This window comes from Oncorhynchus gorbuscha, linkage group LG20 (assembly GCF_021184085.1).
Source record: "Oncorhynchus gorbuscha isolate QuinsamMale2020 ecotype Even-year linkage group LG20, OgorEven_v1.0, whole genome shotgun sequence".
Taxonomy (NCBI): Eukaryota; Metazoa; Chordata; class Actinopteri; order Salmoniformes; family Salmonidae; genus Oncorhynchus; species Oncorhynchus gorbuscha.
In genome coordinates, this window is record NC_060192.1 from 5,116,529 (window position 1) to 5,130,710 (window position 14,182).

Below are 14,182 nucleotides of genomic sequence, written 5' to 3' on the forward strand. Positions count from 1 at the left end.
GATTTCATCCTTGTGGACATTCCAGAATGGAATCAAGGTGCGGCACACATTCTATTCCGCATGAAGTCATCGTGGAAACATCTGAGTCTGACATTGGCGAGGCCAACGAGGGCCACTGTCATATCTGTCAGGGGCATCGGGGCTGAGGAGGGGGACCTGATCTCTGGCTTAGTGTTACCACAGCTGATAAAACAAACGTGAATGGTGGGCCTACATCGGAGAGAGAGAGAGAGTGTTATGCTGGTGAATGAGGACCCAAAAGCGACTTAACAGAAACAGAGTCTTTATTCCAGTCTATAACAAAAACGATAATCCTGGATATAATCTCAGGTAAAGTCAAACAGGAAAACTGAAATCCTCTAGGCAGTAGAGGGGAACAACTGGAGACGCGACCACAGACTGCAGGTCGCTTCGGGAAGGCGCAGGCCGTATGATATAGATACCTGCTCACACGCAGCATCTGAAGAAGGCAGAAACACGACAGGGCGGAACAAGGACACAGAACAGCAAACATCAAACAAGAATCCGACAAGGACAGAAGCGGAAAACAGAGGGAGAAATAGTGACTCTAATCAGAGGGCAAAATAGGGGACAGGTGTGAAAGAGTAAATGAGGTAGTTAGGAGAATGAGGAACAGCTGGGAGCAGGAACGGAACGATAGAGAGAGAGAGTGAGAGAGGGAGAGAGGGAGGGGGAGAGAGAGGGATAGAAAGAGGGAAAGAACCTAATAAGACCAGCAGAGGGAAACGAATAGAAGGGGAAGCACAGGAACAAGACATGATAATCAATGACAAAACATGACAGAGAGAGATTGTGTGTGTGCCAGGGTGAATCAGATGGGGTTGATTCAGCGAGGCCACATTGGAGAGACGTGTGTTTATCACACCCTAAGGCAGCCAGCAGCAGTGTGAATCAAAGACACTGAGGGGAGGAGACAGACTATGACGACAATGCAGAGAAACACTTGTTCACAATGACGAGGAGAAGAGGGAGGGGCTTTGTGTTTTTGTTTAGGGGATAGCTAGTTCCTGTACAACAAGGGTGTCAAACTTAGTCAGCTGAAGGGCCATATTTAAAAATATTTAAAATCACGCCCCAGATACGTATAGCCTATTCTGCTATAAAAAAAAAACAGTGCATACAACTGCCACCCAAACCGGCCATTGTTTTATTCTGAAAAATATGCCCCTTTATAATGTCCACTGAACAAAAATATAAACCCAAAACGTAAAGTCTTGGTCCCATGTTTCTCGAGCTGAAATCAAAGATCCCAGACATTTTTCACAGAAAATCCCTGTTAGTGAGCATTTCTACTTTGCCGAGATAACCCATGTTATCTTGGAATATCAAGAAGATGATTAACAGAATGATCATTACACAGGTGCACCTTGTGCTGGGGACAAAAGGCCACTCTAAAATGTGCAGTTGTCACACAACACAATTGCCACAGAAGTGTCAAGTTTTGAGGGAGTGTGCAATTGGCATGCTGACTGTAGGAATGTCCACCAGAGCTGTTGCCAGAGAATTTAATGTAATTTCCATACAAATCATTGCGTGAGCCTGAAATGTGTCACGGGATAGATTCTGCCTTGTTTGACACGTGTCATATAAAGTCTGCCAAATGTTTTCCTACCTGTGGTTTGAAGTTGACCTGAACAAAAAATGTACGTCATCAACTTCAATGAACTATTCTCTTTACATCAGAAAACAGAGCAAACGTTGAGTCAAATGTACAATTAATGCTGCAGAAGATTTAGGTAGATTTAGGTTATTCGCTGCAGCATGGTTATTAGTGAATTTCCAGGAATTGGACAACTTACTAACTGCATGTAAAATACGATGTGAAATCAGACCAAACTACAGAGGAACTCTTTGTAACAATATTCACAAGTGAGTCTGGGACGAGCAAAGAGTCTACTTTCAAATATCATGTCACACCTCAACTCTTCAGTCCAAAGCTATTAGCTTCAGTATGGTGGTTTGTAATGAGAGGAACCATGAAGACGACCTGTGACCTTTGTGAGAGCAACAGACAGAATCCCGCGCCGGTCTTGGAAAATCCCAAGCATGCAGAACGCGACAACGCTCTTGTCTTGCTACATTCTTCATCTTCGCTATTTTTTTTGTGGTACTTTTAACTCCATTTTCTCCCTAATTTCACGATCTCCAATTGGTAGTTACAGTCTTGTCCCATCGCTGCAACTTCTGTACGGATAAGGACATTCCGGCTGGCTGTGACACAGCCCGGGATCAAACCCGGGTCTGTAGTGACACCTCTAGCACTGAGATGCAGTGCCTTACTTGCTGACTAGACTGGGTGTGCGCAAGTTGATTTTGTCTATCCACACCAGATGTGCTCAAGACACGCAGGTTGAAACATCCAAACATACTCCGAACCAACTATATTCATTTGGGGACAGGTTGAAAAGCATGAAACATTCATGGCAATTCAGCTAGCTAGCTTGCTGTTGCTAGCTAATTTTTTCCTGGGATAAACATTGGGTTGTTATTAATCCACAGATAAAAGGGTAAACCGAGTTCATTTTCAATTTTCTCTCTTCTGTCAGACTTCTTCTTTGGACTTTATATGACAGTGGGCCACCAACTTTAAGGTGCATTACCACCACCAACTGGACTGGAGTGTGGACCTCAGTTCATCTTTCAAGCCCCCACGTGGTTATATGCCCCTAAAAAACAATGAGGAGATGGGATAGGTGGGACTTGCAGCGCGTCACAAATAGAACCAAGTTCTATTTTAGTGTCTAACTAAGTAGACATGCGAGAGCGAGCAGTTTGTATGCAATGATTGAATAACATGTGCAGTTGAAGTCAGAAGTTTACATACACCTTATCCAAATACATTTAAACTCAGTTTTTCACAATTCCTGACATTTAACCCGAGTAAAAATTCCCTGTCTTAGGTCAGTTAGGACGACCACTTTATTTCAAGAATGTGAAATGTCAGAATAATAGTAGAGAGAATTATTTATTTCAGCTTTTATTTCTTTCATCACATTCCCAATGGGTCAGACGTTTACATACACTCAATTAGTATTTTGTAGCATTGCCTTTAAATTGTTTAAATTGGGTCAAACATTTTGGGTAGCCTTCCACAAGCTTCCCACAATAAGTTGGGTGAATTTTGGCCCATTCCTCCTGACAGTCAGGTTTGTAGACCTCCTTGCTCGCACATACTTTTTCAGTTCTGCCCATACATTTTCTATAGGATTGAGGTCAGGGCTTTGTGATGGCCACACTTGGTCTTGGCTGAATTGTTTTGTATTCCTATGATGTCAAGCAAAGAGCCACTGAGTTTGAAGGTAGGCTTTGAAATACATCCACAGATAAACCTCCAATTGACTCAAATGATGTCAATTAGCCTATCAGAAGCTTCTAAAGCCATGACACACTTTTCTGGAATTTTCCAAGCTGTTTAAAGGCACAGTCAACTTAGTGTATGTAAACTTCTGACCCACTGGAATTGTGATACAGTGAATTATAAGTGAAATAATCCGTCTGTAAACAATTGTTGTGAAAATTACTTGTGTCATGCACAAAGTAGATGTCCTAACAGACTTGCCAAAACTATAGTTTGTTAACAAGACATTTGTTTTAAATGACTCCAACCTAAGTGTATGTAAACTTCCGACTTCAACTGTGTGTACATGTATTTTTGTAATGCGAGCGGTGTGGTTAGCAAGTTAGACCGCTGCACCACAGGAGGCCTTCACCTTTATTCTGCCAGTTGTTCGCAGTGATGAGTGTCGGCTGTGAAAAGCAGACACACACTCTGGCGGTATACCCCATTCTCACTCTCACTCTCTCTCACACTCACACACAATGGCAGGTAGAGTTACAGTTTTAAAAAAGCTCTTAATGAATGAAGGGAGAAAGGGATGAAAGAGGTGATGGGTCAACAGCACAGTTAGGAGTGAGAGAGATGTGTGTGAGAGAGAAAAGGGGGTTGTGGTTAGTGCTGTAGTTAGTGATATCACACTGCTGCTGCCAAACTGGAGTAATGGAAACGTTGAGGAGATAAGTGGGAGGGACTACACTCTAAACTAAATCAATGTTTAGCCACCAAAGTGCTGTGCGTCTCCCTTCTGACATACAGAATATTTGAGGACGTCTTTCTTCCGTTTACTCTTTGACAAAGGATATATATGATGCGCTAAAAATCCGGGCCATGCAACCGTCATCTTTTGTTATTTCTAAACGTCGCTAGCGGTACAGTTGGTCCCTCTCCTGCGGTCAATCAGCTCACATTACAGGCCAAGTGTCAACGGTCACGGTGGTGACCAGGCCGTCGGCCCTCCGCAGGCGGCGTTTCCTGTGACTACCCAGCATGCTGCTGGCCGGAGGGAGGTCAAAGGGCGGGGTGAGGGGGGGGTCATAAAGTGTCTGTAGAGGAAATGCGTTTCTTAGAGATGGAAATGGTCACTGGGGGGAATGTGTGTACATCGGTTTGTCATTCTGCACTAACAAGTGTACTACATATTAACATGATATTACGCTGAGAGGGTCTCACATGTTAATATATCATTGGCTCGTTGAACCATGTTCTCTTTAGACACCTAGTAGCACAGAGTTAGAACTTCAAGTGAATCCAAACATCACACACACACAAGGCTGCTCTCTGATAGTGAGACAGACAGTGTGTGTGTGATTGGGGCGTGGATGTTATGTCTCTGGCCATACCGGCAGGATCTGGGACATTCCTCATGTTTCTAACCTCTGACCCCTAAAATACTCCTAACCCATTTAGCACCTATTTATAAACTCCTAAGACAACCACAGCAGGAGTTAACTGACCCCAATCATATGCTTGTTATTACACGAAGCTAAGTTATACAACTAGCGAAAGGATCTTACTGTTACCACATACCAGTATTTATATCCAAACCCACTTACATGAAACACATTCACACGATAAATCATACATTCAGGGATAAGTCAAAGTGGGAACCAAACCCACAACCCAGCTGTTGCTGATACCATGATCTCACCATGTAAGTATGGGGGCTGAACAAGCCCGCGGGTTTCTTCCTGTTGACGGCCCTGTTTGACACCAACACAGGAGGGGACTGGAGCTTTGGTGGTAATACCTGAAGCATTTAGGAGGGTTCTGACGAATCAGCGACATGTGGTAGCTACGCCCCCGTTGAACGTAACGACTCGGACTCAACTTACCTAAATGAACGACAGGGACAGTAAACACGTCACATTCATTCAGGCACTAATGAAGTGTTACAAAACATTTGTTCAACCTTTATTTTTTACTGCACACAAAACGGAATAGTTATTGTACATGAAAAGGTTTCTTTGATGTAAGAAGTGCACAGTCAGATGTAACGTTGGAAACATCTTCACTTTGACGGGTACTGTGTATTCCCTGCTTGGGCCATCCATGAAATACATCAACAACTCTATTCGGCAGGCAAGCCTAGTAGTTAAGAGCGTTGGGCCAGTAACCGAAAGGTTGCTGGTTCGAATCCCCGAAGCCGACTAGGGGGAAAATCTGTCGATGTGCCCTTGAGGCACTTAACCCTAATTCCTACCGTAAATCACTCTGGATAAAGAGCGTCTGGTAAAACAACTGAAAGGGAAATGTATTTAAGGAACATCCATGACCTGGTTTGAGTTTTGTTGCACCATAAAACATCAAATGGCACCTTTTAAAGTGACTCGATAAAAACACCAGACAGCCTCTCTCACACAGACATACACACAACAGCACACGCATATACGGATGCAGCATACCCACCATACGAAACCCACCCACCCTACCAACCCACCCACCCACTCTACCAACCCACCCTACCAACCCACCCACCCACCCTACCAACCCACCCACCCACCCTACCAACCCACCCTACCAACCCACCCACCCCCACAACCCACCCTACCAACCCACCCACCCACTCTACCAACCCACCCTACCAACCCACCCCCACCCCACCCTACCAACCCACCCACCCCTACCAACCCACCCTACCACCCACCCACCCACTCCCAACCCACCCTACCAACCCACCCACCCACCCACCCACCCTACCAACCCACCCACCCACTCTACCAACCCACCCTACCAACCCACCCACCCACTCTACCAACCCCCTGCCAACCCACCCACCCACCCTACCAACCCACCCACCACCCACCCACCCTACCAACCCACCCTACCAACCCACCCATTTTAAAGTGACTACCAACCCACCCTACCAACCCACCCATTTTAAAACACCAGACAGCCTGATTCACACAGACAACAGCACACGCATATACGGATGCAGCATACCCACCCTACCAACCCACCTTAACAACCCACCCTCCCACCCTCCCAGAGGAAAAGTGATCATTGAGATCTTGAATACTCTTCATGTCTCTTCATAGCTGGAATCTGGCACTTTACACTTCTCCTTCATCGTCATCCCCACCATTGTGTCTATTCCCAGGGCCCCCAGGCTCCAGTGCCAGGGTCACACCTGGGGTCGTCATCAGGGAAGGTGATTGGTTGAGACCTCTGCAAGTAGTGGCCTAGTCTCCTGAGGAGGTTGTCCACCACGTTGGGGTGCTGGTCAGACACCTCATCCCTTTCTTCTGGGTCCGCCTCCACATCAAACAGCATCACAGGCTTCAGAGGATTGACAGAAGCAGAACTGTTGGTTCCAGAACTGTTCTCCAAGCCTGGACGGGTGAACCATCGGTCACAGCCTGGAGGAGGGACGGTGGAGAAATATGAAATATAGAAGGGACGTGTGTGTGTATGGCTGTGCGTGTGTCTGTGCGCATAGTGAATCATGCTATAGTGCTACATGCTACAGAGAAACTAATAAAAACCCAGTCAGGAGTTACACTTTACTTCCTCCGCCGACCAAACGCACCCGGCAGTTATGATGTGTCAGCTATGAGGTGTCATAAACTGACAGAGACGAGCTAGTTACCTGGGTAGCCAGTCAGCAGCTTCCACTGCATGCTGCGGATGGCAGCGTGGATAGACACGTTGAAGCCTGAGTTGGACCAGGACCAAGGGTTGGAGGTGGAGCCTCCACGCCTCACTGGAGCATTAGAGACAGGCAACCCCTGGGAAGCACTGCCTGGACCTGGGAAGAGGGAGGACGGAGCGGGAGGAAGGAGAGCGGGAGAAAGGAGAAAGAGAGAAAGAGAGAGAGAGAGAGAGAGAGAGAGAGAGAGAGAGAGAGAGAGAGAGAGAGAGAGAGAGAGAGAGAGAGAGAGAGAGAGAGAGAGAGAGAGAGAGAGAGAGAGAGACAGAGACAGAGACAGAGACAGAGACAGAGACAGAGAGAGAGAGACAGAGAGCGAGAGAGAGACAGAGACAGAGAGAGAGAGAGAGAGAGAGCGAGAGAGAGCGAGAGACAGAGACAGAGAGAGAGAAAGAGAGAGAGAGATGTTGGAGAGGAGGGAGAGAGAATCAACAGAAGTGAAATAGGGGATGGACGATTTCAGAAGCCAATCTATATTTCCCCAAACACTCTAGTATAATAATAAGAGAGAGAAAGTGGAAATTGCTGAAAAACGTAGCAGTGGTCGACTGCTGGACACAAAGCGCTCACTGTAAGAGAGACTAAAGAGGAAGTAAAGTAGAGAGGCCGAGACACTGAGCCCTGCAGCATACCTGAGAATGGGCTAGACGTGGGCTAGGCAGGCCGTATAGAAAGACGTGTGAAAATAAACAGAGCAATGAGAAAGAGCTCTTTCTTCCCCGCAGGCCAAACAATGAAGCAGCAGGAATGGAGAAGGCTTTTGTACTTGGAACGTTGGCTAAAATGTGGAATTCAAGGTGTGAGATCTCTCTGGACTCGCACAATTTCTGGGGTTGGACTGGGAAGAATTCGCCCTTCCCTTTGATGCCAAGGTCAGCTACTGGGTAGAGCAGAGTGGGCAGTCGGAGTACCAGCTTTGCTCCCTTCAAACAGCAACGGCAACTTGTTTTTGATTCAAATGAGAGAAGACTGATGATTAGAAGGATTGAGACCAGAGAGTCCTTATAATTACACAGATAACGGATTCACTGCTCCTCAGGTTAAGATCGAACGGCCCTCGGTTTGCCTCATCAGATTCACCACATCAGCAGTACTTCCCCACTCCTGAGGTACAGTGGGGCAAAAAAGTATTTAGTCAGCCACCAAATTGTGCATGTTCTCCCACTTAAAAAGATGAGAGAGGCCTGTCATTTTCATCATAGGTACACTTCAACTATGACGGACAAAATGAGAAAAGAAAATCCAGAAAATCGCATTGTAGGATTTTTTATGAATTTATTTGCAAATTATGGTGGAAAATAAGTATTTGGTCACCTACAAACAAGCAAGATTTCTGGCTCTCACAGACCTGTAACTTCTTCTTTAAGAGGCTCCTCTGTCCTCCACTCGTTACCTGTATTAATGGCACCTGTTTGAACTTGTTATCAGTATAAAAGACACCTGTCCACAACCTCAAAAACAGTTACACTCCAAACTCCACTATGGCCAAGACCAAAGAGCTGTCAAAGGACACCAGAAACAAATTGTAGACCTGCACCAGGCTGGGAAGACTGAATCTGCAATAGGTAAGCAGCTTGGTTTGAAGAAATCAACTGAGAGAAATTATTAGGAAATGGAAGACATACAAGACCACTGATAATCTCCCTCGATCTGGGGCTCCACGCAAGATCTCACCCTGCGGGGTCAAAATGATCACAAGAACGGTGAGCAAAAATCCCAGAACCACACGGGGGGACCTAGTGAATGACCTGCAGAGAGCTGGGACCAAAGTAACAAAGCCTACCATCAGTAACACACTATGCCGCCAGGGACTCAAATCCTGCAGTGCCAGACGTGTCCCCCTGCTTAAGCCAGTACATGTCCAGGCCCGTCTGAAGTTTGCTAGAGAGCATTTGGATGATCCAGAAGAAGATTGGGAGAATGTCATATGGTCAGATGAAACCAAAATATTACTTTTTGGTAAAAACTCAACTTGTCGTGTTTGGAGGACAAAGAGTGCTGAGTTGCATCCAAAGAACACCATACCTACTGTGAAGCATGGGGGTGGAAACATCATGCTTTGGGACTGTTTTTCTGCAAAGGGACCAGGACGACTGATCCGTGTAAAGGAAAGAATGAATGGGGCCATGTATCGTGAAATTTTGAGTGAAAACCTCCTTCCATCAGCAAGGGCATTGAAGATAAAACGTGGCTGGGTCTTTCAGCATGACAATGATCCCAAACACACCGCCCGGACAAAGAGGAGTGGCTTCGTAAGAAGCATTTCAAGGTCCTGGAGTGGCCTAGCCAGTCTCCAGATCTCAACCACATAGACAATCTTTGGAGGGAGTTGAAAGTCCGTGTTGCCCAGCAACAGCCCCAAAACATCACTGCTCTTGAGGAGATCTGCATGGAGGAATGGGCCAAAATACCAGCAACAGTGTGTGAAAACCTTGTGAAGACTTACAGAAAATGTTTGACCTCTGTCATTGCCAACAAAGGGTATATAACAAAGTATTGAGATAAACTTTTGTTATTGACCAAATACTTGTTTTCCACCATAATTTGCAAATAAATTCATTAAAAACAATGTGATTTTCTGGATTTTACTTTTCAAATTTTTTCCGTCATAGTTGAAGTGTACCTATGATGAAAATTACAGGCCTCTCTCATCTTTTTAAGTGGGAGAACTTGCACAATTGGTGGATGACTAAATACACCCCCCCCCCACACTGTACATCCACATTAGGCTGGTAGCGAGCTCTGTTGTAGTCTGGGTACCAGTTATTTTTTTGGCTGACACTCCACTACTTAGAAAAGAATGCCTGTCGGTTTAATGCTGTTAAAAACAACCCTCCCAACATTCATTTTGTATGTGTAGCTACCCACAAGCCCTTGTTCTCCTCTCTCTGAGATGCAACAAGCACAAACTCATTTCTTAGTTCATGGCTCCCTCGCTGCTGTAACATGACAGACATTTAAAACACGTCCCGTCTCAGACCACATGACGAGCATTGCGACATTCAAATCTATTGATCCGCTTATGAATGATGTGTGGGCTTTCCTCACAAGCTAATTATTATCACATGCATTCAGTTAGACAACTGGTGAATAACCCCGCCCACATTCTGAAGTGTGCTGCAGATTTGATTGGATCCAGCCAAGCGGAGGTTGAGTAAATGTGAAAAGGTTTGGGGTGATTTTGAGGTCGAGTTTTACGGTTTGGTGCCAGAACGCCAGTGCTTCACAGGCAGACAGAGGCCCCGGGAAAGTCCCAAATCATCCCAGCTATATCCATTATCTCCAACCCAAAGGATAGGATGGGATTTAAGCAATATGGTGGAAACTGAACCTGTAGCCTATCACCATGTTAGAAGTGAAGGTGAACGTTGGTGAGAAGGTCAAGGGTCACAGGGGTAATGGGCTTGTATAGTAGAGGACATGAATATGAAGGATTAGCCTGAATCCTATATAGGGAGAACACTTAGAATACTAAGGAGACCAGAGCAGCCTGTTCTAGAGTTAGATGTTCCCTCATCACACTGTGTTCCCCCACTCCCCCCCCCCCCCCCACATACTCGTTTACTCTTATTTCCCCTCTCTCCGCAGGAACGACAGAGTGCAGCAGACGGCCAGGGCCTCTACATCTGGATCCAACTGCACAGCGGGACCAGTCCCAAATTGGACGGGGGAAGAAAGGAGGAGAGGGGGTGGAGAAGAGGGAGGAGGAGGGGAAGAAAGGAGGAGAGGGGGTGGAGAAGAGGGAGGAGGAGGGGAAGAAAGGAGGCGGAAGAGGTAGGGAGAGAAGGAGAGCAGGCGGAGAGGGAAGAGAAGGAGAGAAGTGAGGGTGTTAGGGAGAGATATGGAGAGAGATAAGAGGGGGAGAGAAAAGATGGGAAAGAGGAGAGCGGGGGGGACAGAGGAGAGCGGGGGGGACAGAGGAGAGCGGGGGGACAGAGGAGAGCGGGGGGACAGAGGAGAGCGGGGGGACAGAGGAGAGCGGGGGGACAGAGGAGAGCGGGGGGACAGAGGAGAGCGGGGGGGACAGAGGAGAGGGGGGGACAGAGGAGAGCGGGGGGGAGAGAGGAGAGCGGGGGGACAGAGGAGAGCGGGGGGACAGAGGAGAGCGGGGGACAGAGGAGAGCGGGGGGGACAGAGGAGAGCGGGGGGACAGAGGAGAGCGGGGGGACAGAGGAGAGCGGGGGGACAGAGGAGAGCGGGGGGGGGGACAGAGGAGAGCGGGGGGGACAGAGGAGAGCGGGGGGGAGAGAGGAGAGCGGGGGGACAGAGGAGAGCGGGGGGACAGAGGAGAGCGGGGGGACAGAGGAGAGCGGGGGGACAGGGGGGGGCGTAAGGAAGGTGGTGGATAGGGGGAGAGGAGGGGTAGAGGGAATAGAGGGGAAGTCAGAGGGATTTGGGGTTTGGACGGAGTCCAGGATCTCGCTCTCTTTCTCTGCCTAGACGTTTAGAGAACCCCCTCCCTCTTTCTGCCCCACTTAAAGACGGAATCCCTCAGTCAGATAGGAAGAGGGAGGGGAGTGAGGGATTTAAAGAAAGACTGGGAAGAAGGGATTCGACAGAGGAAGTGGGAGAAAGAGGAAGATGTAATCTGTCTTGTCAGACAGAGAAAGAGAGGGGAAATGTGAATTAGAGGAAGAGAGGGGGAGAGAGAAAGAGGGGAAATGTGAATTAGAGGAAGAGAGGGGGAGAGAGAAAGAGGGGAAATGTGAATTAGAGGAAGAGAGGGGGAGAGAGAAAGAGAGGGGAAATGTGAATTAGAGGAAGAGAGGGGGAGAGAGAAAGAGAGGGGAAATGTGAATTAGAGGAAGAGAGGGGGAGAGAGAAAGAGAGGGGAAATGTGAATTAGAGGAAGAGAGGGGGAGAGAGAAAGAGAGGGGAAATGTGAATTAGAGGAAGAGGGGGAGAGAGAAAGAGGGTGTGGGAGATTGACAGAGGAATGAGGGAGTGAAAACGGGAGACAGAATCCCTCGTCAAATAGAGCAAGAAAGAGAAGGATGTGGAATGAAAGACAAGAAAGAAATCCCTAGAAAGTGATGAATAAAAGGAGAGTGGGGTCTCCTGCTAGAGACAACACAGTGTGCTGGTCACCGTGGTTACAGTCCAACATCCCACTAACTAATGAAATACATGAATGTATTTGGCAGAGAAGTTATTATAGTATGAGATGTTCAAACCTTCAAAAAGTGTAGCTTCGGGGCACAACATCGGGCGTGTGTGTATTGGTTGGACTCCCCGAGTTGTGCATCGTTCTGGTGAGCAACTGTAGATATCAGGCAAGGTGACGCAAGTGGCTACTAGCTCGTTTAGATCTGCTTCCTGCCGTCGACATGACTCTTCTGAACACGTCGTAGGATCAGTCTGAATTGTTACGGTGTGAAGGCTTTCCTCTCCGTATCATAAACTCCATCATTTACTTCAGGATCAGTCAGCGAGGAAGCCAAAATCACCAGAAAGTCAATTGGCTGATGTCAGTATAGCTGTTCTTGTGTCAGTATGGCTGCTACCTCCCAGGCACCTCAGTGTTGTAATTTCTAGACTCAAGGCAGGTATAAACCAATCATGTGCCAATTGCTTGAGGCCTTGCCTGGCTGGGACACCCTGGGCCAAGGAAAGCAGCGCTAACCTTGAACCGGTGGCTATTCAACTACTCTGTTCCAACAATAAAAGCCTCTTAATAACAATCAGGGGCTTGAAAGTTGGCTGGTTTCCTGTAGAACCTCCAAGAACCAATGAGCTGAGCCGCTAAATCTCCACGGAAACACCAGAATGGGGGTCAACTCCAATGATGTCATACATACACATACAGTGCAGTCAAATAAGGATGTTTCTGGTTAACTCACACTCTCCTGTGAAAGCGATGGCCTAAGTTGACAAAGTAGATCAAAGCGATGATGTACTGTAACATACAGCAGATTGTTGCGTATCCTATCAGTTTGGTGATTGAAACATTTATGCTTGAATGGCAGGCAGACAAAAATAGTCTGGGGGCATTTAAGGGAGTGAAGCCAAGGTAGCCTCCCTTGTTGTCTAACTAGGTGTAGAAGAAGAGAACACGATCTCTACTCCACTGCACAGCCCTTTGTTCAACACAGTCAGACACCCTGACCTCTGACCAGGGACCCCCACACCCCTCTGAGAAGGAAGTGGTTAGCGCCACCTAATGTTAAGTGGTTAAGATGAGAATGAGAGTACTCCATTGTGGTTCAAATGGGGGGGGGTCCGGCAGTCACAAGACCCATTTCCTGGAATCCCCCCAACAAATCACACACACACACCTTCTCAAACATCAAGTATCTCAAGTTTCTACATTATTTTGGAGATTTCATTGTTACCCTGTGTGTGTGTGTGTGTGTGTGTACACTGATTGATCAAATCAAATCACATTTTATTTGTCACATGTGCCGAATGCACCTGGTGTAGAGTTTACCGTTAAATGCTGACTTATAAACACTTTCCCAACAATGCAGTTAAAAAGTTAAAGAGTTAAAAAGGGAAAAGAAAAAAGGAAATAGTAGCACAATAAAATACCTAACAAGACTTTATTAGGAGTACTGGGACCGAGTCAATGTGCAGTAGTACTGGGACCGAGTCAATGTGCAGTAGTACTGGGACCGAGTCAATGTGCAGGAGTACTGGGTAGTCAATGTACAGGAGTACTGGGGACCTGGGAGTCAATGTACAGGAGTACTGGGAGGAGGAGTACTGGGACGAGTCGACAGGAGTCTGGGAATGTGCAGGAGTACTGGGACCGAGTCAATGTGCAGGAGTACTGGGACCGAGTCAATGTACAGGAGTACTGGGACCGAGTCAATGTACAGGAGTACTGGGACCGAGTCAATGTGCAGGAGTACTGGGACCGAGTCAACCAGGAGTAGGTAGTCAATGTGCAGGAGTGGGACGAGTCAAGTGCAGGAGTAACAAGACTTTATTCAGAGTACCGGGACCGAGTCAATGTGCAGTAGTACCAGGTAGTAACGAGGCTGTATAGAAGGAGTACCGGGACCGAGTCAATGTGCAGGAGTACCAGGACCGAGTCAATGTGCAGGAGTACCAGGTAGTAACAAGACTTTATTCAGAGTACCGGGACCGAGTCAATGTGCAGTAGTACCGGGACCGAGTCAATGTGCAGTAGTACCAGGACCGAGTCAATGTGCAGTAGTACCGGGACCGAGTCAATG

At 47.2% G+C, this 14,182-nt stretch overlaps 1 protein-coding gene across 2 annotated transcripts in view; it reads right to left on the reverse strand.

Annotated features, from left to right (window-relative positions):
- Nucleotides 1-3,547: 3,547 nt before the first annotated feature.
- arsb (arylsulfatase B) overlaps nt 3,548-14,182 on the reverse strand; it is a 34,478-nt gene continuing 23,843 nt past the window's right edge. Inside the window, exons 7-9 of one of the 2 annotated variants that reach the window (XM_046317912.1) lie at nt 6,945-7,103; nt 6,438-6,714; nt 3,548-5,190 (exon numbers count right to left, since the gene is read on the reverse strand). In XM_046317912.1, coding sequence (XP_046173868.1) covers nt 6,446-6,714; nt 6,945-7,103 — 428 coding nt within the window. In that variant the 3' untranslated portion in view covers nt 3,548-5,190; nt 6,438-6,445. Of the gene's footprint in view, nt 5,191-6,344; nt 6,715-6,944; nt 7,104-14,182 lie in introns of those variants that run through there. The other variant, XM_046317911.1, reaches the window with a different exon arrangement.